Source organism: Astatotilapia calliptera, chromosome 9 (assembly GCF_900246225.1).
Source record: "Astatotilapia calliptera chromosome 9, fAstCal1.2, whole genome shotgun sequence".
Classification (NCBI taxonomy): Eukaryota; Metazoa; Chordata; class Actinopteri; order Cichliformes; family Cichlidae; genus Astatotilapia; species Astatotilapia calliptera.
In genome coordinates this window covers 13,484,971-13,510,284 of record NC_039310.1, presented here as the reverse complement: position 1 = coordinate 13,510,284, position 25,314 = coordinate 13,484,971, and the positions used below count along the sequence as shown (strand labels likewise).

The following is a 25,314-nucleotide window of genomic DNA, read 5'->3' as shown; positions in this document are numbered from 1 at the left end:
AAAGACACACGCAGGCACACGCACGCACACACAGTTTCATATTTACCAGCCTCATGAGATGAGCTATTCTGATGAAACTTTGCACAGATTAAAAATGTTAAACTCACATTTGATCAAGCGTGTCTACACTTTCACACCAAGTGGAGAAGGAAAGGCAAGATTTGACAAAAGTGACATGTGAGTGGATAGAGAGCGCTGAGAGTTAAATCTTTCACTTTGGCAAAAAAAAAAACAAAAAAAAAACTTTTCAGTCAAATGGAGTAAAAGCCACAGAGGAAACAGTGAAAGCTGACTTTAGATTATAGTCTGGTTCTGCCTCGATAGGAGAATGGGAACGTGTATGTTCTGCTGTTATTAATCCACTTGATGTCTTTTTATTTAATCGTAAGTAGAGTTTTCCTCTGTTGTAAATAATCACCGAGCTAAGGTGATAATTTACAACACACAACCCGTGATATAGAAGCCTAAGTAACACATAGGTATGTGTAGAAGGATGGTTTTTGGCCCAAAACATGTCATTTAAGACCAAAAGGAAAAGAAATGCTAACATTTATTATAAGATGACTTCTTTAGGTCCTTTTAGTCAGAGGTGCAAAACTTAGGTGTAAAAACAAGCTAATTTAAAACCTATTTTCCTATAGAAGGAAGACACTTGGAAAATGGATGTGAGTGCGTGCAAGCATATGCTCGCTGCAAAAACAAAGATTTTTTTTAAAACCACACTGTTCTTATCTTGTCCAAGAACTCATGAACACACAACTAATGCAGAGTCAAAGGATTAAAAAAAACAAAAATAATAAAATAACTATAATTTGTGTTACTTAACGACACATAAGCCTCTATTTTCTGCACCATTAATGGATGGAACTGAATTTATTAAGGAGAGGAGGATCCTTCATTTCCAACAGTTTTGCTACTTTTGGGAAAATCAAAATGAAAACATGCAGCAAATCCTGATCTGCAACAAGTCAACATGCAAATTTATTCATGCCATTCAAGTGCGTACGTATCTGCGTGCATGTGTGCATAATATTGCAGGTCATTATTATGCATGCAACAAATAAGGCTGCACGGCTTGTTATATTGCAATATACAATAAGTACTTGTGGTAAACAAATGACACAATGTCACACCACCAGAGGAACAGAGAATTCCTATTAAAAGCATTAAGTGTTGTTATGATTACTGTGTGGACAGAGTGAGCAGGTTGAGTGAATGTGACTGAATTGTGCATGTGTGTGTGTGTGTGTGTGTATTACTGTGACTGTATGTGATATTAAAGCAGGCTCTCGATTTCTCAACCTGTCATTCAGCCCTATTAAGCAAGGCTAACAAAATTAGTCATGAATATGCAGTAATAACAAATGCAAATTGCCACCACTCCCCCCCAACACGCTGTGCATGTGGGTGTGTGAGCGTGTATACATATGTGTTTGCCCCCAGGGCTATAGACATTGGCTCTGTAAACCCAATTCTTTCTACATCATTACAGCAACAAGGCATAATTCATAAGAATAATCTGAACATCTATGTAACCTGGCACGCAAAAAAAGGACACAAGTCCTCCTTGAGACTCTCTTCACACGATGGGGTTCACATATAGTACAGCGGGTTCGCTTTAACCTTTTTATGTTGTGGGGGAAAAAAGGCTGGGGGTTTCCCGCTCCGCGTTTTATGCTTGAGACACAAGCGCGCACGTGTCGGTGCATGTACACACACCAACATGTAGATAGTCTGTTGCCTCCGTGTCCCCAGGGTGGTGTTTGACACAGCCTGGGCGCTGCCACAGCAATTAACCTCCCCCGTTAATGAGAGGAGTTCTGTCAAGCAGCCAGATGGCACTGCCTGGCACGCTGCCATGCAAAGACACATATGCTCATATGCCCACACAGCTTCATTCACACACACACACATACACACCCAGAGACATGCACATATACACATTTAGGAACATGCACACGCAATGCAATCATGCCCCCCACCGCCCCACCTCACTGTACATCTAACTGTTGCTGCTTGTCAGCATCCCTCACCCCTTCCCCACCCCCCCCTTCTTCACCCATCTCCTGCATTGTCTTCTCTCCATCATTCCTCCCTAGCTCCATCTCTGGCAGCTGCTTATCCATGTCGCAGCGCTGCAGATGTCACAACTCATCAGCTGGGAGAACAGCAGGGGAGGAGAAGAGAGAAGATTTTTTAGAGGAGAGGAGGAGTTTTCTTGCATCTCAGTATTTGACAGAAAAGCAACCAACTGGATGAAGTTTCATATATTCGCACACGACTGACTAATCAATGTGCTCATTTCGTGACTTTTGTTAATGTCGGCGACTTTTTCATACATGTAGAAATGTTAGCCGTGGCTTTAATAATCAGCTGTATCGTTAAGAAGTGTGTGTGCTTATATTTGGAAATGGGTAGATACGAGCGCTGCGCGTGTTCTGCTTTGTGTGTTTGTTTGTTAATTAGCGTGGCACTTGGCCGCGGCACGGCCCGCTGTGTGTGCATGTCTGCATGTCCGTACAGCAGCCCACCAGGCCTTCGTATTGATCAGTTAGCTTGGCCTAATAGGAGAAGAGGAGCCTGACCTGGGAAAGTCAATATGGGGAAAAAGAGACATATCCTCCTCCCGTCCTGAGAGAGAAGTGGGAGAGAGAGAGAATGAAAGAGAAGAGATAGATACAGAGGTAGAGAGTCTACTGTACACTGTCAGTGCTGAAGAAAATGGTGAAGAGTGTGTAGCTTTTTGGAAAACCAGCTGGACAACAGAAAAACAACCAGCGCCAGAAGAAAATAATAATATAACAATGATGAACCCACCCCCCTAGTCTCTTGAAGCCCATGTATCTCATCACTCTGTTAACAGAGAAAAGTTTGAGTTTTGAATTAGAACAGTCTCACTGAGGGATACCGCCTAAGTTTCACATAAGTGAAGTTCCTACCTTTCCCAAATGAGAATCAGGATATTCTGTCAGAGCTTTTTTCCTCTCTCTTTCCTAACTAACTTTCAGCATTTGACTGCTTTTGGCAAAGGAAAACAGCACTCAAGTTAACTCCTGTGTAAGAAAAAACTGCTGGAGATTATACTAAGGGGAAATAATTTAAAAAATAATTGGGATAAAAACTGACACTCACTCACACATTAATACACCAATAGATCAATGTGTGTGGGGGTTTATGGGTGTGTGTGTGTGTGTGGGTGGGTGGGTATGTGTGTCGGGGGTGTCTGTGTGTGTGTTATGTACACCATTTCAACTGAAATATATAAATAAATTTGTAGATAAACAAAAAAAAACAGAGAAAACGGAAAAGTAGATAAAAGACTTAGGTTTCACCACGCACACGCATACATACACAAACACACACACACACACACACCTGGCTGAGTGATGCTACCCTGGAGGGTGGCTTCAATCTGATGCGTTTAATGTTGACGCTGGTGGCAAGAAACACACACACTCACCCGCTGTTTCAACCTGCCTGTCATTTCATTTCAGGAGACCTGATTTACTCATTTCATTTATTTAATTTTTTTTATTATTATTATATGTGCAGCCATTTAAAACGCTCAAGGTGTGATGCAAAGCCCCACATCTCTGACAGCAAGTACGCTGACTGAGGATCCATCACACCCTTCAGTGCCTTTTACAGGAATGGCATAGAAACCCCGTATAGCCACAAACTCGGCTGTGCCACATTGTGCCAGACCACTGATTCCTGCTTAGCTGGGTGCTTTAATTGGCTGCGCTGCAGGCTGTCAAACCACCGACTGTCACTTTTGACCATATTTGGATGTGTTTTTTTAGCTATTATATGACAGCTTGTGAAAAATAAATATCAACTGCAATAATACCCATGTGTTTGGAAATTAACTGTTTTTCTTTTAGGTCAGTAAATATTATAATGTCACCTTTGATGACAAAGGCATTACTTGTCAGCAGGGGTTGTACTGGAGTATAGAGAGGAGGAGGAGCTCTTGTGTAGTGAGGTCAGGAACACATGATCTACTGCAGGCAGTAGAAACGGGGACAATGTCTTTAGTTAAAATTTGGGCAGATTATTCACTTTTTTTTGTAATTTCAATGACATAATCAATACATTTCAATAACTCTACAGCATACATCATTGCTTTTTAAAATCAGACCACTTCCTGCAATAATCACTTGATACACCATGAAAACATATTGGCATTCTCTAGATGAAACTAACCTATATTTTGACTCTTCTGCTGCGGATAAAAATGCTGACTTCATTCTAAGCATAACTGCTCTGTTGCCAAAGGGTAACTATGAATTTGTGCACAGCAGCTCAGCTGCTTGCTTGGAGAAAAGCATTTGGGTTAATACCTAAGATCACAATGGCATGTCAGAAGATATAAATAATTAATGAAATTACTGCTGCTGCTGTGCCACCTGCGTAACTTGCAGACGGCCAATCTCTTAGTGTCGGGACATCGAGAGATTGAGTTGTATTGTAGCATCAAACAGCTGTGTGATGCTACAGCAGCTGTTTTATAAAGGCAAAGAACAAAACAATGATATGTACAGCACGAGACAAGGTGTAATTTGAATGAGTTTTTATTTGGATGGTTGTTTAAATTGTCCAAATTATCCAAATGCTTCTCAATTGATTTTCCTATCAAACTTCTTACTGGTCAAGTGAGTCCGTGTGCCTAGCTGGCAATGAAAAAGTGTGAACTAGATAAATATGTATGAGCACAAAGATTCCAAAATGCTACTTTCATTAGTTTTGTCAGAATGTAAAAATAAAAATCTATCTCTCTGGGAAGATCTAACGTCAAAACAGAACACGTCTTTAGGGGCTTTGGAGCATTGCATGGTGGGAAATATCATATAGGGATTTGCATATTGCCATGGGGACAGTGGTGTTGCAGTGACTCCCTAAAGAGTTCAAGCTCCCTCAGGATAGACACAGTCCCTGAGGCCAGCTCTGCTACCTTTCTCAACAGTGGGGTACCTGTGCATGTGTGTGAGTGAGTTTGTGTGGTCGAATCATGAAATTAATCATTATTTCAGTCAAAAGTAAACTTCTCCGAAGAAAAAAACTGCCTAGCTGATGAGAAGCGAAGGTAATACAAACCTGCGTGGGATGTGAGCCACAGGTCCAGTGACCTCATCCAGCAACAAAGGCTTCAACCCAGCCTCAGACACCTAGGATACACAGAAAATGACATCCTGATTATTTATTTCTGTTTAGTGTATTTGTAGTAACTGCAGCATTATAATGCAGTACCATACACCTTGAAATGAATTTTAATGCTAAAGTAGTACACCCAAGAAATAATACGTTCTCTCTGAACTCTAACATATCCAAATAGTTCAATATTCACTTCAGTACAACCTAAATTTCTGTTTATTAGATATACACTGCTAAATAAAGGAAAATAGTTTTGTAGAAATTGATTTTCTCGGGTGTAAACCGTGATGAAGTCCGACAGCGCCCAGGGGTAAAGGTGTGAAGTGTGTCACCCCTGACTAATTGCTAAGAATTTGCATCTTGTTGACCGCAGCAGCATGATAATATTATCATGAGGAAAGAAGACATTAATATACAGCAACTGCATAAATAAAATTGAAGGAAAACAATCATTCCTCATTTTCAAACCCAGAATCCAAGATTAAAATGGAGATAGAACTGATTTAATAATTCGACTTCCCTCCTGAGAGATTTTTTTTTTAAAGAACATCTTTAAAGCAATACAGTAGTGTGGGAAGTCAAGTGCATTGAAAGGAGGACAGAGAAAGCAAGACAGAGCATATGCAGACAAAAGCTTATGCACAAACACAGACAGACACACAATTCTCAGATATAGTTTCAATTCAAAATACCCCTTGCCATTATCCTGTCTGCATGTCTTTTTTTTTCAAATGAAAATTTGTAAGGACGAGTGAAAAATGTGTCAGCACAGTTATTGTGAGGTCAATTCACACTGTGCAAAAAAGAGAACAGCATAGAAGGGGGGCAAAGGAATTAACTGAGTTCAAAAGAAAAGTAAATAGTTCTGATTGTCCAGCGTTTTTTATTAGGCCAGACTATTAAAAAGAGGGAAGAAATAGACAGGACAGGGCCAAATTAACAAGGGCAATAAGCAACAGCTGAAAAGAGCAAAGAAAAAGACTGCCAGAGAAGGAGAGAGCGGCAGGAGGCTCCACGGAAACAGAGAGGCCCGGCACCGCTGGTAAAATATCGGCCACTCTATCGCCGTGGTGACAGGGGTCACTCCGGGAAAAGGAAATCAATGCTGACAGCAATGACTCACAGGTCAACACATATCCCCCGTGTGTGAGTTAATGTGTGTCTGTTCGTTTGCTTTTGGCCATGAGTGTGTGCGTGCATGTGTGTTTTTCAATTATGCATATGTTAAGTGTGTTTATGTGTATAACCATGCGTTTGTGTGCATGCGAGATAAGATATGGAGCAGTAGAGCACATATGGAGTGCATAAAATATCAAGTTAAACCATCTAAAAAAAGGATCTGAAGCATGTGTAAAGATAAGATTCAGTTCATTTAATGTGTAGTATTTAAGGCCTAATGGTAAAAGACAATTATACAGGTCGCCTTTGCTGTTTTAAAGGAGACTAATCATTAAATAACACACAGAGTCTGGATCTTCCATTTTTGCCACCACTTTACTATGAACTTGAAGAAAACTTTAAATTAAGGACATTGATTGGTGAATGATGATTACAGAAAAGGTGTTCACTCACATATTAGTGCAATTTAACCTGCTGGCAGTATTTATGTATGGGGACTCCTCCTGTGTGATGGCACGTTTGAATATTATGTTGTATAATACCAGCATAGCATTACTGGTCTATAAGAAAGTAATATAAAAAGCCAAGCTGTCCGTCCTCTAAGTAATCAATCTGTTTACCAAACCACATCTATAAAAATATACATTTAAACACACACACACACACAAAAGCCACACACGATCATAAAATATTCATATTCTAATGCACCTGCAATGTGACAATGAGAGGACCTGGAAAACGTAGAGGTCAGCGGCTAATATAGGTAGGCTATGTGTGTTTAGGAGTGTGTGCGACTGTGCGTGCAGGCCTTATATATACCCTTGGGTTAGCAGGAGTTACGACCTGCTTACATTATTAAGGTGAGTAGTAGGCTGTGTTATGTATGCCTAAAAAGCCAGTCAATTCATTACTGATGCAATCCCCTAAGTACATGAATAAGCGTGCGGCTTTCTCCTTTTCTCTGCCTCTCTGAACTGTAAAGGAGACAAAATATTGGTGCGATGCAGGGGGCTTTAGATAAATCAGAAACAGGAGGAAATTAATAATAAGAAATAAAACAACATTAGCTGATTAAGTATGTATGGCAGAGTGACGGCTGAAATTTACAGGCAGCTGGGCTGGGTGTCCGGAATAAGGTCTCATTACAGATCACGGTGTGTGTGTGTGTGTGTGTGTGTGTGTGTGTGTGTGTGTGTGTGTGTGTGTGTGTGTGTGTGTGTGTGTGTCCATCGTTAGTAATCCGTCACCTGTGGTCTCAGCTTTATGAAAAGGCCTGCAATCTATGATAATGAGCCCTGTGAAGGTTATGACCACAGTAAACTCATTTGTTAGCAGTAGGTATATATGTGTGTGTCTGTCTGGCTGGCTGGCTGTTTTATGTATAATATAGCAATGTCATAAAGGAGTGGCGAGGAAAAATACTTTTAAAGTATTGGTGAAAATCATCAGAGACGGGGAGTGAGAGAAAAAGAGGCAAACAGGAAAGAAAAAGAGAGCACATTACACAGATGTTGCATCACATCAATTAGCTTCCTTGGGCAGTTATTAAAAACACAGAGAGGACTTATACAATATATTCTTCTGCACGGTGTCCTCGGCATAACAAGCAAAACTAACTTCAAATGTTGTGTCACAATTTCTTATTAGGAAGGCAAACGTCCTATTTTTTTTTTTTTTATCTTTATTTATTTTATCTTCATCACTACAGGTCCTTTCCCTGTTATGCACAGGGAAAAATTGTATTAGATACGATGTAAAGAGATTGCACTTGTAGTTGCAGTATGGCTGGTAAGTACCAAAAATGGTCAACAGTAGAACTTCTACTGTAAGAAATACAAGGAAAGCGCAAAATAGCAACAGTCATTCCCAGACTGATTTCCTTCTTCTCCACTGTCACTCTTCCTCTTTTTGCCTCAATTTTCCTTCATTTCTTTTTCTTTGTTTTCAGCCTCAAACCTCATCACAGTCTCTTGTCCCCTCCTGTCTCAATCATTTGCCCCTAACATACTCCCCCCCCCCCCCCAACACACACACACTTCCCCTTTCTTGTTTCCTTTTCTGTCTGAAAATAGTCATCAATTTTCTCCCGAGCTTTGTCAACTAAAAGCAACAGAGGAGAAAAAAGACAAGAAACAAGCAAAGCGGGAACGTGTGCTCGTGAGTCACCAGATCACAACACAAAGCGAAGGCTGAATAAAATAGAATCAAGCAACTCAAGCCAATTGTGACTGGAAGGAGCACGCCAGCATCTAGTTCTGCTACGTCACGACCTGCATGTTCAGAATGAGCGTAGACAAAAAAAAAGAAAGAAAAAGTTTACTTTAATTTTGCTTGAGCCTAATTCAAATGATGCAACGACAGCATACAGGCAAAAGCACATGTCTGCTGCCTTACTGAACATGTTATTGACGAGATACAGTGTGGCATCAAACGTACTGGCAGAGCCTATCCAATATACTGTATGTGCCGAGACGTCCCTTTATAAGATTTTGCCTTCAATTCTATAATCTTTCAAATATAAAATGTCCTATTTTGCCAATTTGTTGCAAAAAGACTGGGAGAGTAAGCTTTATTCCTAATTAGTGAAGTGGCACTGTTGTAAACCTTCCCTCTGCCCAATGGAAGAAGACTAAACTGTAGCAAATCACATTCATACAAAAAGTTGCTGATTTTAATTTTGGCTTGCCCAACCATGAAAGTTGCGTTGACTAAACTTACCGGTTGCTCTTAAAGTAAAACCCAAGTAGAATCATTTCTACACAGTTCAGAAAGCCACTGTCGTCTCCCTGCATCAGACGGACTTGTTACCGTTCCATCCTGTGGCTGATATATTAACAAAGGTTTACAAGGGCAGAGCACTACATATGTAAGTTTGGCCTTATGGCTGACCTTACAATGCACTTAGTATCCTGTACAGGGAGTAATGCTGCAGCCACTCCTACAAGCCATTTATTCCAGCTAACGACCGTCAAGCACTCATAAATCAGCATTAGGAACCTCTTTCGCCTTCTCTCTCTCGTTTAGTCCCCCTTCTCTGTGGCTCCCTCCACTCCTCCGATATTTTCTGCCCCTTCTTGCATGCATTTTTTTTTTTTTACAATTTACCTTTTCAAACCTGTCACTCATTCTCATTCAAATTCAATGTTTTTCATTCTTCTTCCTTTTAACTACATCCACACTGGCAAAGTTGATAACACCATTTGAAAATCGCTTAAATAAACGCATATTCCTTGACCAAACAGACGCATATAATTTGTTATCCAAGTTTAATTTAATACTTCTAGTTAAAGCTGAAGTCTTTGTCTTCTTATGGGCAAGGATTGTGTGCTTTGTGCATGACACAAGGGATGGACACACGGTGACTGCAGGCTGCAAACATGGGCGTTGACATCGCTGTTTCCAAAACTCCATCTGTAAACTAAAACTGGGTCATTGCGGATCTGTTTTATGGGTCCTAAAATACCAAAGCAGTGTAGGTCTACAGGTGTAAACATAACAGCATTGATGTAGTGTGCATATGGCCTTATACTGTGTATCTGTCTACCTGTCAGTCCTCCTCATCATCATCTCTTTATTTATTATGTGTGGCCCCTCTACCCCCTGCCATCCATCCTGTTTCACCCTCTCTTTCTGAAAACCCCTTCTCCTGCAGATAGAGATGGCGTCCCTGAAAGGTCTAACCTGGTATTGGCACCTATATTGATTTTAATTAAGCTAATTAGTTCATTATTCCAAGGATCAAACAGGGGCATCCATTACTGCATAGACAGAGAGAAAGAGAGACTTAGGGCTCTTGGGTGTGGAGGGGTGCTATGGAGTTAATATGGTAATGAAGACAATAAATTATCACTCACAGCAAAGTCATTAACAACAGCATTAGCATAGTCAACCACCGTGACCCCCGTGACCTCCCCTGCTCTGTCTTTCTCACTTTCACTGCCTTGTTCCCTCAGAGCACCTGCCACAAACGCGAATGCTGAAGCGTGTGTGAGGTGCGTGCATGTGTGCATGTATTTGTTGGGGGAAGTGGAGTTTGGGGGGGTTGATAAAGGTCACAGAGATCATAGACTGTTTTTAATGCTAACCTGAATTAGGTTTCAGCAGTCACTGCTATGTAGGGTTGGACAGGTGTTCTTTGAAACGCTTCTACTGCACCAAGTTCGCAGCATGAATCATATACAAGCTAACCACAGCTTAATCAGTTAGGAAGCACGCTACATCAGTACTTCTATTACAATCATTTTCTTCAACATATTTTTGACAGATAGTCTTAATGCACCGGTATGTATGTATTTTCAAGTAGACCAGATGTCAGAACTCTAAAGTTGTGGTCATCCTTAATGCAGGGCTGATATGCGCTGTAGCCTGCATACTTACATGTTTCATTTACATGTAACTACAACCCAGGAAGAAAACTGGGCCTTGAGAGTCCTGCTATGAAGAAAGCTCCACATGACAAGAAAAATTGTGCTCTCATTAGCAAAAATTAAGTCATGAGACCAATTTTATCATTTGGTTCCCAGGCTTTAAGATTTTAATAGCCCCTGTTCTGTGGTTTATGGGAATGTCATAAATAGTCGCTTTGTGAATCACATACACACACACACACACACACACACACAAAAAAAAATTGGAGCCTCATCACAGCTGGAGACATTGCTGGCATTCAGTGAGCAAATTTGTTGTCATCACTTGTTGTAACTGGTTTTGCTCTCTCCTCCGATACAAATAACACAAAGAAACTCCTTTGTCAACCACCGTTTATAAAGATTAACAAGCATGGCCGATGGAAGACTTCCAGTTTAGGCAACCGCAAAAGAAGACTGCAGGGGTTCCAATGCAGGCTATTGAACTGTTTGTCCTATCATGTGGGTGTTTTTTTTTATCTATGATTGTAGGAACATTTTGGGGGCGACGGTGTTCAAATTTTGTCATGACGAGCTGAGTGGATGCCAGCTGATTCCAATTTACCTCTTCTGATCTGTACTTACTAACAAATACATGTCTCAAATTAAAGACATGTCTGTCACTGCAGATGTTTTCCTAGTACAGTTTAACTTGTTTAACCTTCCTGCCTTCTTGGGACCTTTTTGTGCCACTGCTATGTGTTAAATGGCTGCCATTTCCACTGTGTTCAGTGGAATATAACCAAACTTGCCACAGGATAGTTTTTACCTGTCAATGTTAATATTCCAGTGTGAATTCCTTAAATCAGCCTAAAATGGCTGAGCAGCAGAAATCCCCACACCCATCACCCTGGGGACCATTTTCTGCCCATTGACTTCCATTATAAACGCTATTTTTCAACCCCAAATTATCATCATATGATTTTATTTTTTCTTCTTTTCTTGGATGTCAATGAAGACTCAGGGCCTTGAAGTTTTAATTTTTAAATTGCAAAAAAAATGCAAAAAAAATAATGGCAGGTCAAAATGTATGTTGGTGCCAATCTTTGGTCCATCTAAAGGCCTACTTATAATGACAATCACATATTACTTCAACTAGTTTTTTGTGGAAATATTTAGTTTCGTTTTTTGGTTTTTGGGGCTTATAACACAGGGCGCTCATGTAATAACACTGGGATTTGAAGGGTTAAAACAACGAAAATATAATTAAAACTTTACATGAATATTTCAGGGAGAAGTAGTTTTACAAGGTTGGCTAATTTAAAGTGGAATAAAATATGGATATATGGTCTTTTTATGGCGTGGCTGAGAATGGTCCCTAGGGTGATGGGTGTGAGTTTTTTAAAGGATGGCAGGAGGGTTAAGTAAGGTTCAAAAAACATAAAAAAAAAAGACTATTTCTTCTCTATCTAAAATCCTGGGTTGTCCTATAACCCCTTCAGTTAAAACAGGTGTTCAAGTACAGTACAAGTTTGTATTGCATGCAAGGGACATGTCCATCTGTCTGTAGATGGCACAGACCAAAGGCTAATTGTAACAGTCTAGAACCCAGAATACAATCCTTGAATTTTATGATATTATGGCCACAAAACAAACTCTGTTTAGTGTCCATTAGAGTTCAGCCCTATTGTGTATCAACAAGACCATACACTACGATTCAATCAGACGTTAGCCAAGCTCCTATTACAGAGCTCATTGCATCGTTTACATTGTGGAACGGTCCATAAGTAGCTCTAAATGCTCCTCATTTGATTGGATTTCGCATTATGGACATCAGAGCAGAAACACACTGACTATCCTGTCCCCTGACTATCCTAATAGACTGTTGAGTGAGACGCTCCATTTGTTTGTATTTGTTTACTGATGTAGACCCTGAAAACATACAAAGTAGCATAAACAGACAGTGAGAGCATCGTGTAAGACGGGTGAAAATGGAGATTCAAAGGCTCAGAAGATGGGTCGATAGCGGCAACAAACTATTATGTTCCCTCACAGCGTGTCTCTTTTGCTGCCAAACGAAGCTGCTGTTATCACAAACAATAGCAAAACTATGACTGGATGGACTGAAGGACTCTCAGCAACTAAGTGAATGTCACTTTAATAGATTTTACAAATTGTTCTTCACCTTTTCCCTTTAAGCTGTATGTTTTTAATCAGCTTGAGAAATGGAAAAATAAATTAGTAAAGTTCCTAAAATTCCATTACTGATAATAAATGTGAAAATTAACAAATGTCTTTGCTTTTCAAACTATCCTGTAGGCATGTATTGTGCTATAATATGCAAGAAAGACATATATTGTAGAACTTATTCAATAAAGGAATCTGAGAAAGTGCTATGGAAGAAAAACGGCAGAGATGCCGGTATTTGTGTTGCTTAAGCAATGTCAGTGAAGAGAATTAAGTTTTAAAATGATGAAAGTTAAAATTGGGCAGCTTTGAATGCTCAAAAATGCAAAGCATTATGTTAGCGTGACCTTTGTAGTAACGGTGTAGAGAGCACACAAAGCTAGCCCTCTGACCTTCTACATAATGGCAGATAAGTACTTTGATGTATAATAAGCCATAATTACTTTTCTGTGTGTAAAATCCACTCAGAGGAGAGAATATTGATAGAAGCCTGGCCGTAACTAAAATGGAACAATGACTTAAGGTCACTACATCAAGTGGTGGTGATGTTGTTAGTTCCTCCTATAATAAAGTTTTCCTTTTTTAGGCAGTTTTTCCAAAGACCCAAAAGCAATAGTTCATTATCTGTCTCAAGGATAGATTCTAATTCACATTAAGGAAGAAAAGAACACTGTAAAATCGCTAAAATTACAGAAGATATATATTAAAAACAAAGACAAGAAGCCTTTTAATGTGCAGAGGAATTTTTGGCAACCAGAGGAGGTTTAAGTCAGCCACAAAAAGAGCCCTCCAACCCTTGATCATGTAATAAAATTATTTTCTGAGAGGTTTTTGGTCTTTTTTAGTCAGGCATAATAGCATTTTTGTTGATCGAATGAACAGAAATAAGAGAAAAATGCATCGATTTTTGTCAAATAAGGTAACAAGGTAACTTTGCCTTCAGAGTACGCAGATCAGTCATGCTTACTGCCATGGCTAGTCACCTCTTGTAAGCCCATTCTGAGCCAGGAAAAAAAAAGCACTGGGCGCAGTTACATCTGTGTCAAGATGAAGCCATTTATAAAATCTTACAGCCAAAACACGATCATGGTTCTGTCCAGCTCCCCTTTGCAAATCCTCAATGGTCTGAACAAGCACCTGGATGTGGTCTGTGAGGTCATTCACGTAAGACTGCAGGAAGTCCACTTTCTTCTGTAAGAGCAACAGTACAACAGGATAAGATAGTGGTTAATTATTGTGGTTTAATAAGCTGACAGTTTATATGTTTAATTAGTTGCTGAGTACAGATTATGGTAATTGTTAGGCCCCGGTCATACAGGCCTAGAGACTCTCTGGGACAATGTGAATACTGTAACAGATTAGTGAGTGGCTGGCCTGAGTTGGTGGCCATAAACAGGGCAGAGTAAGATTATTATTAAAATATCCAATAATAAAAAGTTCATTAAAAGTCAAAATGATGAATCCCAATATGGGAGTGTGCACAAACACTAACCACAGTGCAGTTAAGCAACATAATCCCCTCAATCCAGCATGTCACTTATAAATGTAGTACTCCTTGGTGTTAAAACAGGGACTATATCCCCAGTGACACCTCACAGGAAAGGCAAGAGATCCAGGCAAACACAAAATAATAATGTGTTTCTTATTTAGTTGCATCTTACCCGTCTTTAGAGCAGATGAAGAATCTGATTTAGCATTGAAACACATTAAATGATGATCAATTGTATGGCCGGGCAGGTTGGGGGTCTCTGTAACTTTCTGACAAACTGAAGAAAATACATCTAAAGACAACAAGTGCAAAACATGTTGGTGGTGAGATGTCCACAGGCTCTCATTCTATCCCAACAAGTACCCGAGACATATAAAACAGTCGAAGAACGAGCCAAAATACAACAGTTTATAAAAGAGAATAAGAAACAGAGAGATCGTCAAAAGCCACCAGTGACTATTTTGATTCTACTTACATTAAGTCAGTAAGCCTTATTGTTATTATGGCACTGTTTGAGTATCTAAATCCTTGACATATTTTATTCACTGAGCTGGTTGTGACATTTAAAACTTTTTTTTTCTTTTTCATTTTCCAAAACCTTTATATAATGCTGAATACGCCAGACAAAGAGGCCAGATCCTTGTGGCTTTCACACAGAAGCCCACCTAAGATTCACAATAGATGACCTCTGCCCTCTATCACAGGAAAAGGAATACTTAGTGATCATGCACTCAAAGTGTAGGGAAGACTCAAGAAGGCATTTCAATGTTCAGATTTTATTACTTACAAAAACTGATAACCTAACCGTATTCTTTATTTTCTTATTCCAGGTTAAAAAAAAAAAAGCCTGTGCACTTAGCTTAAGGAGCTTTTGTAGTTTTCCAGATACCCTACACATACAATGATTGTCCCTCCGATAAAAGGAAGTGCCACAAACCTAAGAAGTATATTGCCTTAGAGGACCACCTGTACATCTGTGCTGAAAAACATCTGTCCCCTACAGCCAAAAGTAAATAAGCAGTTTATACTGTCCCCTGATGCATAACATTATACTGATGTTTAGCTTCAGGGAAAGTAACTTTACAAAGATGGCAAATGTGACAGTACGGTAACATTCTAGGGTTGACATTGTTTGTTTGTTGTTGTTGTTGTTGTTTCTTACTTACTTTTCACTTTTGGAAAAGCTAGCTATGATAAGTGCCCTAAAGCATAAGAAAAAAAATGAATTCTTGAACTGGCAGGTTGCTCAAACATTTCAACATTTTAAGAAACATCATAAACCTACAATGGGTTCATGCAATAATGGATGTTGTATTTTCAGCGGACACGCTTTATGATTAAGTGTCCCCATCAACCTTTAGGACTTGGGAGCTCCTGGGTTCTGAACATCATAACCTTGTTAAGCTGGCCCTTGACTGGGGCCGGCTGACCATAACCTATTCTGAAACCTTGTTATTTTTGCTTTGATGCACAGTCCAGCTCACACGAGCTACATTCTGTTGCTAAAAGATGTTACATGACGATCCCGATGATTAGAAACCTCTCTTTTTTAAATATGAGTGTGGCTCTGTGTTCCTGATCTCTGCCGCTCAGATGGAAACATAATGCAATTTGCCACCTGTTACAAGTGCTGCGGCTTTATGAAAGCACCGCTGCGCTTCCTCCTGTCATTTGTCTGACAAGACAGAGGTCATCTTCTGATGTTAGAGTCAAGGTGGACAGGATGCTGTATGATTTGTAATGGATGGATTATAGCCTAATGACAATAGATGTTAGCCTAAATCTAAACATGCTGTAGAGACTGTGTCTGCTAACCCGTACTTTATGCAATTGTCTGAACCCATAAAAACAATCTTTCACAATCCAGGGTCCAGACTACTGGAAGGGCGTGTGCAGAATCGTCATTAAGACGACTAGCATTTGTTTCCAATGTTAATAGGAAAAAACACGATACTATTAAGGAGCTCTTTATTTTAAATAAATGGGTTGGATTCGTGTGTTTCAACGTAGCTGTATAAAGTGCGAACAGAAAGTCTGGATTTATTATTTCCCTCAAGAAATCTGATGCTACACTTCTTAACTTTGTCCTTTAGTTACCGTAAACCGGATGTTACGCCAGGACTAACAATAATGGCAGCGGTGGGATTCGAACCCACGCCTCCAGAGAGACTGGAGCCTAAATCCAGCGCCTTAGACCGCTCGGCCACGCTACCCACAACGTGCATTTCACATGTGGCACAACAACTACTCACCTGTGGTAGTTCTCCCCTTCTACTGGTGTCCTCCTCCAAGCATCTTAACTTCAGCTCGTGAAGCCCTCTGAACTCGTTTAGTAGTTCTTTAATAATGTTTAGCTCTGTTTCGGGACTCTGATTGGCTACTATGAGCTCTTTTTCACCTGAGCAAGAAGACAGGTGAGAAGCGTGACTAAGCGTTTCCGACAATGTTGAGCTTTTCCTTGGCTGTGCGCAAGCTGCACGCATTGCTCCAAGAAGTTCCTGCAACCTATTTCCTAAGTCAACTGCATAAAGGCTTGCAAAAAGCTAGCTAAAAACAGTCATAATCTCGGTTTGGTAAAATCTTATAGTTTAGGCAAGTACACGGTAACCTGGAAAAAACAAATCAAATCAAGATCCCGGCACTTTGAATGAACTTGACATTTAAGACTGAGTAAATAATTGCCGTGGCTTTTCTTAACAAGTTGGTCGCTATGTATCGTTGCTACAACTGAGGAGTTTGAATTATTTTTCCCCAGACGGTATGCAGGTTTTAACAAGTGCTTTGGCGCTACGCTGTGCGATTGGCCCATTTTGATCACGGGTTTCTAAAACGTGACGTACACACCCGCTACTGGTGAGTTTTCTTTAGGAGGCGGGATAACGATGTACAACCCGGAAATACAAGTGCTGTTGACATTTCAGGGAAGACTGGGTTACATTGAGTTCGACCCCGAGAAGCGATGGGTAAATATATGAATATATGACTTCATTACCCTGCTGAAAAAACATAAGCCTGCATTATTTTCTTCTATGCCCACATGAAGCTCAATAGCGGCATGTCTGCTTTTTTCCCCGAGCTGTTAAGGCTCGTCGTCACATGTTATCAGCTCCTCGCTGCTGTATCAGTATTTTGTCTGTGTTAGCCGCTTGCTTGTCCCCCCTCTTTTCCTGCACGCTTTCATTTAAAATCGTATCGATTGTTGATGGCTGTTGATGAGTATAGTGACCACTGCATAGTGTTCAATCAGCCAGCCGTTTTTGAATTAGTATTCATCGGGAGTCTGGTTCAGGTGTGTATACCAGCTGAAACTTTGGATGGTAACCTTGTGACTGTGTGCACCTTCAAGAGTATGTTGTGCAACTCCGCACATAATTCCATTATTCCCCTAAATAATCAGTGCCAGAGATCAAAACCTTCCACATTGAGATTCAAGGCAAAGTTGATCTTATTGATTTTCAGGAGACTACTCACTTCATTTCTCTCATCCCAATCATCACTGCTCTACTCTTATCTGTCTCTTGGTTATATCTCTCTTTTCCAGTGGCTTTGACTGTATGGCTCTCACACTCTCTGCCAAAACCTAATCCCTCCTGTGATTATCACATAATGCTCTTGCCTTATTATCAAAATGGAGCAGATTTGGGTTTTGTTGTTGTTGTTAAAGACTGATGGGCTCAAGCTTAAAAAAATGTTTAAAAAAAATTAAGCAGACAACGCTATTATGAGGAGAATGTGGACCGGCTGATTGCATGAGATTGTGGTGTGGTGTGATGTGGTGTGTGTGCCTCTGGAGCCAAACACTTACTTTGATGAGTGTGTTTTTTAAGGCAGTCGCACAAGTTAAACTAGGCTGTGATCTCACTCTGGGGTCATAAGGTTATTTTATACAGTTTCCAGATGAAGGCAAGTCTTAAAGGCACTATAATTATCAGTGCATATTTGGAGGGGGGAAAAAATCAATCCAACATTAATTTATTCCACAGTCTAAAAGCTACAATGTATAGTGTCAATCCTTTTAATGAATTTTGGAAAAAGAATGTTCATATTTGCAATTTAAAGTAATAAAAGATTAGCATTACTGTTCAATCTAAATTTTACAAGGTCAAATAGACTAAAAGGAACTGGAAGGCACAAAGATTTCCATTTTTTACATATGTGTTGCTGGAGCTCCAGCATGCTAATCTAACTATAATATAGTCTATATTTCATGTTTAGTTGTCTGATAATAATATATAATGTGTAAATTACTAGAAGGTATTTTGTGTTACTTTTGAAGGAAATCAACCAATCACACTTTGAATTAGACATGCCGAATGAACTCTTACATGTAGCCCCAGCACCATGAGTTTGATTGACAAACACATCCTGCAGTAGCCCTCGCATTCCTGTAGATTTTATTGGCTTGTCCTCAGTTAACCATCACATTTTTTTCCCTTTTTGTTTTTTTAAAAAGCTAAAATGTTTACTCTTTTATTGTCTGTGTTTTTTCATGCATAAAGAGAGGTCAAGAAATGTGCAGATCAAATATTCCTGAGGATAACACTTTTTATTTGCATGAGTTGCTCTCTCATTGACTCCTCTGAAAGACACAACTTTGGTTCTCTCATTTATTAGCCATTCTGCTTTTTTTTTTTTTTTCGCATTCATTGTGCCTCTCTCTGTGCTCTAAATGTTTCATGACTTTTTAAGTTGTTTTTCTGCAAACCCTTGAACTTATTACTCATACAGCCTTAGCATACTCAACCTTGTACTCATGAAATCAATTAATTCTCTTAAATAATTCACCTTCTGAGCAAACCAGATTAAGCGGAGCACTTTTTTGTGTGTCAGATGTGGTGTTCTAACTGATGTGTAATTTTTTTTATTTTTTTTTTCCTCTCCTTTTTTTTTTGTATTCAGGCATTAACTTGGCTCCTACCCCAATGGCTTGGAGTTTTGGGTGATTAGAGAAAGAGGAGAGCCTTGATAAAGCATTAGTGTGTGACGCACACACAGCCCTAAGACCCCTCTGTGCATCTGCACACATTCATTTTTCATGAAACAGACTCATAACAATTAGTCTGGTTACCGCCTGGGTAATCTTAGTGTCCCCGTAATGCCTGTGGTCTGCTGTATGACATCACTCTCTTAAAAGTTCTAAATCTGACATTCTCATCCGTTTTCATAGTGAGGACATTAGCAAGCCTCGGCTAATAGGCCCCGCACTTGTTTCTGGCGAAAGAAGGGCAATAAAGCGAGGGAGCGGGAACGAGAAGGGGGGGGGACTGACTGACTGGAGCGCTCAGAGAAATAGGTTTTATCCACCAGAGCTTTTACACAAATTAATTTACATGAGCGAGAGAATAAAATGTAAAGTTGTAATCCAGCATGCTTTGCCAATGCATAGCCTATTTCTCGCTACAAGCATCATAGAAAGCCAAGTGAACATTTATGCATTATTTCAGCAAATACATTATACTAACAACCACAGCTAAGTGGTTAGGAATCTCAGCGCTACACCACACGAGGGGCTACATCCAGACTTCTAGCTGTGCATTTTCCAACCGGTGTGCAATGAGCACAGAAAAAGCAAAGTGCAATCCCCAAGAGACGTTCACCTTCCCAGCATCCCCCCCACAGCCTTTGGTCCCCTTGTCCTAAACAGTCTCACACCTCCCTAGACACCAAAGCCAAGGTCAAGAAGAAAGTGAGGCCTTCCTCTGTCTATAGGGTATTCCCTGGATGCCCACACCTCAGTAGGGCTGAACCACGTATGCTTCAGAAATGTTCCCTCCTCCATGATTGTGTCTGTCTCAAGGTCAGCTCCTAGGGAGAGGTTTGAGCTTATCTGCCCACCTACCCACGCTTTATTTTCCCTCTTTGGCTATCGTTTCCCCAAGTTTTTTTTTTTTCTTTCACTATATCAGTAGACATTAGCTCACAGTTCCCAGTTGGCGGTTTCATGACGCTTTGTCTGACGTATCCATCTTTGTCTGTGTCTTTGCCTATCCGTCTTTTTTTTCGTTGGGTAGCTGTCATTACAGCCCATTGTCTAGTTTTCAGAGGACCCAGTGCAGCTGCAAGGCTTCAGACTGATGCGCTGTATGCTTTTGTTGCCTCATCTCTCCTTCCTCACACTGGTCATGGCCCCTTTTGCCTTGAAGCGGTGTTGCACTGTGTTCCGTGTTAGATTGGATATTGTTGTTGTTGTTGTTGTGGTTGTCTGTAAGCTATGGCAGTCAGCCTTGAGTCAGTGCGCTATCTTTGTCTGAACAAGATGCACAAGCTATGGAAACAAGGGGAAGGGAAAAAATAAAATAAACGCTCATATGACCTGAATCAAAATACCCTTTAACATACCCCGGAAAATGTTTTGAAAACATTTTTCACTGCTCTGATAGAACAGCAAGACCTCAGAAATATCAGGTGATTTTTTTTAAATTTTTATTTTTTCTGTTGTTTTTTTTCAACGACCTCTTCTAACTTGCCTTCTGACTCTCTTGGTTGTCAGTTATCAACTCTCCAAAAGAGGGCATTTAGTCTCATAGTTAGTTGGATGGCTGACCCACAAGAGAATTATAAAGTCAATATATCATTGTGTGTGTGTGTGTGTGTGTGTGGGTGTGTGTGTGTGTGTGAATACATCATGGAAGGAGTCTCTTTGCTCATATCCTTGTATATTTTTTCCTTGTGCGTGCAAATGCTGCGCTGTCTGTCCTCTCACCCACACCGTGTCATTACTCTGTAAACACTGGCATTGACTGTGACTTTTGACTATTACATAAGGAACATGGATTTCCAGCTGTCCGCGGTAAAAGCCCTGTAAATTCAAATGCTTAATTTTTATAGGCAGCCCGGCATTGACTGAAGTGTCTGCTTGTTATATATTTGGCAAGTGCTGCAAGTCTGAAGGGAAGCTGTCAATAGCAATCCCAGCTATTGATATGGCAGTGGGCAGGAGATGTTACTTGGCCCCCAACTCCAGCATCCCTCTGATCCCTCTACATCATAATTACATTAATATTGACAGACCCTTGACAATAGTCACATTACTATTGATAGGTGGTTGTCAATACTGTGTTTCCCCAAATAAAACATATTCATTCATAACTTGTAAACTGCTCGATAAAAGGCTTTGAAAAGACTATTGGACCCGGCCGGGTTTACTCTCCTGAGAGAGCTGCTGCTGTGACGGGGATTTCCACCACCTGGCGGTATATTTGCGTGCGTGTGTGTGTGTATATGTGTAACGGTGGGCTGATAGATTAAGTTTGCGCTGCATTAGAGCTCTGCATAGATCAAGGCTATGCTTGACATACATACATAGTCTCTCACACACACATGAGGACACATAATCTGCTCATTTTCTCCCATCAAGGGAAAAAACTTTCAGATTAGGCTAAACAAATAGTGCCTGTTTACTGGTTAGCAAACACACTCAGACTACGTCTCTTGCTCTTTCCCTTTTTTCTTCTTCTTCTTTTTTTAATCCAAACTCTATTCCCGTCACAGGCGAGGTTCTAGTCACCAAACATGGCAGCATTTCAAATACAGCTCAATGAATTTGTCATACCTGCTTACTTTAGCGTGAATTCACTCCTTTCATTCATTTGCTAATTCTAACTTAGTTGGACCGTGTATCCTAGCCCTATTGAAACATCTTGAATACACAGATGGTTGTGTGCACCACCACAATAAACCCAAGATTTGCCTGCGCACGTTAGAATTTTATTTTTTTCACCTCCTCAAAACGTCTAAAGTGACCATCATCTCTCTCCTTCTGTCAAAACTGCCATATTTACCCGGCTGAAATCTCTTTTAAAGCCTCGTGACAAATCCTGTTCGGCGAGACACAAAAGTCACTGTCAAAAAAAGGCCTCTCTGTCTCTCTCTCCCTCTCTCTCTGTGGCCTTCTTGCTCTGTCTCTCCCTGCATTAGTTAGTCTTTCACTTCTTTAAGTATTTCATTTGAGGAAATGGCAGATAAAACTGGAGAACTGTGAGCGGTTTGGAAACGTATGCAGCACTAAATAGCCCTGATGTCACAATGGCGAGATCCCATATGGAGTCGAATCGAGGGGAGAGAAAATTGTTCCACATTTGGCAGATGTTTACGGTGTACCAGAGACTGTGCCGTTAGCCTAATCCCTAGTGATGTGATTTGTACACACACCCCTATCTCTAGAGGGAGCGGGCACCAGGAGCCCCTGGGCTTCTGCTCCTGTGTGTGTGTGTGTGTGTGTGTGTGTGTGTGTGTGTGTGTGTGTGTGTGTGTGTGTGTGTGTGTGTGTGTGTGTGTGTGTGCAGGGGGGATTGTGTGTTTATATGCAGGGGAAAGCAGTCTAAGACCCCCTGCTCCTCTGCATGGCAAGGCTCTAAGGTTGCATTAAGGACGGGTTTTACATGTGAAAAGTGATTTCCCTTCCTGTGTATAAAGACAAAATGACCTTCCTAACAGGATGGGCTTCACCTCCGGAGCCTCAGCCCTCCCAATGACCGAGTTGTCCTTTTAATGGTTGAGCCTTGGTGTATATTATGTTCATGATTTGAATACATTAAATATGCTATTGTTTATACATTAATAACGTATTAACTGATGTAAATGCTTTAAACATTTATCAGTGTTGGGGGGAAATGGCCTTAATAAACGACTGTTTTTTGTGGGGGTTTTGGCTTTTTATCTGATTTCGGCCTGTATTACATTCAGTCCTTTTTTTTTATTCTTCCATTTCTGTTTTTAAAGCATGTCTAACCATTTGCGTGTGGCTGTCCTTGTTCACTCCAGGAAAATGTCATTTTCACAAAGTTTGCTTTGTCAGAGTAATATTTGGTGAATCATAGTATCATAATATCTAAGACGGATGGGCCAACATGAACAGAAACTACATTCAGGCTGCAACAAGAGCCCAGTCACTTTGTCTTTTTTTCTACTGATTAAAATATTGAAAATAACATGTTGATATGTTCTTAATGTTTTCTGTTTTTTGGGTGTTTGTGTTTTTTCAGCAGGGTTGGGAAGTGAGAATGACCAGAAAAAGACTGCTAGAAGTCACGGCCCCCACTTTGATATGAACCCACAGACCCCGGTACTGCGTATCAGTCAGCTGGATGCCCTCGAGCTAGACTCAGCCCTTGAGCAGCTAGTGTGGACTCAGTTCTCGCTGTGCTTCCAAAACTGCCGCCCAGGCTTCCTCACTCCTCTGGAGCCTGAACTGAGGGTTTTGCTTCATTTGCTCCTATGGAGGTTCACACTCTATTCTAACAGTGCCACGGTGGGGCAATCTTTACTGAGCCTGCGCTACCACAGCAAATTTTCCCTGTCTCCCCGTTACAGGCCTTTATCCCCCAGGCAGAAGTTAGGTCTGGCCGTGCTCACTGCAGGGCCCCTCTGGCTCCAAGAGCGTTCCCACAGGCTGCTGCCGTACTTGGGTTTGAGTTCACAAGGATCTGGGTCTGAAAGAGAGAGCGGTTTGCTCCATCAGGGTCTCCGTAATGCGCTGACGCTTGTTGCTGGTATTGTTAAGTTCACAAATCTGATCAACTTCCTTGTGTTCCTAAGGAATGGCCGGCATCCCATCCTCGCTGAAAGAATCACAGGAGCTCAGACGGTTTTCAGTAAGCCAAATGTGGCCCGGGAGGTAAACTACAAGTTCATGAACCGAGAACTACTTTGGCATGGCTTTGCAGAGTTTCTCATCTTCCTGTTCCCACTGATCAATACAAAGAAACTGAAGGCAACAATACTGTCTGCTGTGTTTGGGGGGGAACGTGCAAGCGGGGAGGGAGCAAGGGAAGGGCAAGAGTTGTGGAAAGAGTGTGGACTGTGCGGAGAGTGGCCAACCATGCCTCATACGGTGGGATGCCAGCACGTTTTCTGCTACTACTGCATTAAAAGCCACAGCATTGCCGACCCTTATCTCACTTGTCCCAAGTGCGGGGCAGAAGCAGGGCAGCCCAAGCTGGTCAAGCTGGAGGTGGAGATGACTGACAGGTGATAATCATCTCACACACAGAAGAAATGAAATGAAGTTGCTATGAAATTTCAGCTGGCTTTTGTTTGGTTTTGTTTTTAAAGGTTTTGTCATGTACAAGTTTATAATTAGACTTATCTCCATGATGTCTTTTCTGAACACGCATCAGCCTGTGATGTTTAATGTATATGTGCACATATTGACAGTCTGCTGCCCCTTCTGTTTTTCCAACTGGACTTTGGAAGGAACTATTTGTCTTTGGTGCACTGGACAGACTGCAGAGAACGACACAGAGCATATATTTGATGAGTGAACGTGTTGATTTATGCTCCAAATTGGCTCTGTGCTGACGTGTGTGTATGTATGAGTGTGTGTGTGTTTGTTGAAATGGGAATATTTGTTCTGATGAAAAATGCAAAAAGTCAGCTGAATAAATAATGGGAGGAATTTCTGATGCCTCTCATCATGGCCAAATTAGCATTTGTTGTGTATTTTGTGCCTAAATTGTATTTCAACATCATTAAAATTGATAGAGTGCTACCTCTTGGGTGTTTATTTAGTTAAGTGGAGGAGAGAGAGATGAGGGAAAGTTATAACAATCAGCACACTTCTCTCTAGACAGGCCGGTCGTTCTAACTCCCATTATCCGTTTTCACAGCACCCCAACATGCTCAAGATCAAGGGGGCAGCCGGGGGCTTGGATTGACTCACGCACACACACTTGACAGCCAGCCTCTCTTTTCCCTTGGCCTTTCTCTCTTTTGCTGCATTTCCATCTCTCTCTTTCTGTAATCTCCAGGGCCCTCGCCCCTATAAGACTGTAGTAAACTGTACCAAAACCCTGGCAGTCGTCTCCTTCCTCGCAGGCGAATTACTCTCTAATCCCTGTAATGAGTCCAAAGATGCTTATTTATGCTGGAGTTAACCTCTACCAGTGAGCCCAGCCCCGGGCCAAACTCACCCCAGCTGAGTGAAGCCTTTCCTGGGCTGACAAGACAGGAGCGGGGTGGGGAGGCTACCTCCTAACTCTCCTTCCCACCCCCTCCTCCCTTCCCAGGCTCTGATCACTA

At 40.9% G+C, this 25,314-nt stretch overlaps 2 protein-coding genes and 1 non-coding gene across 5 annotated transcripts in view; 1 reads left to right on the top strand and 2 right to left on the bottom strand.

Moving 5' to 3' along the window:
* The window catches only part of LOC113029761 (myosin heavy chain, striated muscle-like), a 91,050-nt gene extending 74,014 nt beyond the window's left edge, over positions 1-17,036 (bottom strand). For both annotated transcript variants that reach the window (XM_026180757.1, XM_026180758.1), the window contains exons 1-3: positions 16,548-17,036; positions 13,878-13,997; positions 5,098-5,168 (exon numbers count right to left, since the gene is read on the bottom strand). In XM_026180757.1, coding sequence (XP_026036542.1) covers positions 5,098-5,168; positions 13,878-13,997; positions 16,548-16,778 — 422 coding nt within the window. In that variant the 5' untranslated portion in view covers positions 16,779-17,036. The remainder of the gene's footprint in view (positions 1-5,097; positions 5,169-13,877; positions 13,998-16,547) is intronic.
* Positions 16,427-16,508, bottom strand: trnal-uag (transfer RNA leucine (anticodon UAG)). The gene has a single exon. It is a non-coding gene; the product is annotated as a tRNA-Leu (tRNA).
* Positions 17,037-17,170: 134 nt separating the features above from the next.
* Positions 17,171-24,722, top strand: pex2 (peroxisomal biogenesis factor 2). 2 transcript variants are annotated; one of them, XM_026180802.1, is made up of 2 exons: positions 17,171-17,258; positions 23,283-24,722. In XM_026180802.1, the coding sequence occupies exons 1-2, from the start codon at positions 17,255-17,257 to the stop codon at positions 24,266-24,268; spliced, it is 990 nt and encodes a 329-aa protein (XP_026036587.1). In that variant the 5' UTR covers positions 17,171-17,254; the 3' UTR covers positions 24,269-24,722. The 2 variants fall into 2 exon arrangements, with proteins under 2 accessions (XP_026036587.1, XP_026036586.1); XM_026180801.1 differs by having other exon boundaries at positions 23,280-24,722.
* The last annotated feature ends 592 nt before the right edge of the window (positions 24,723-25,314 follow it).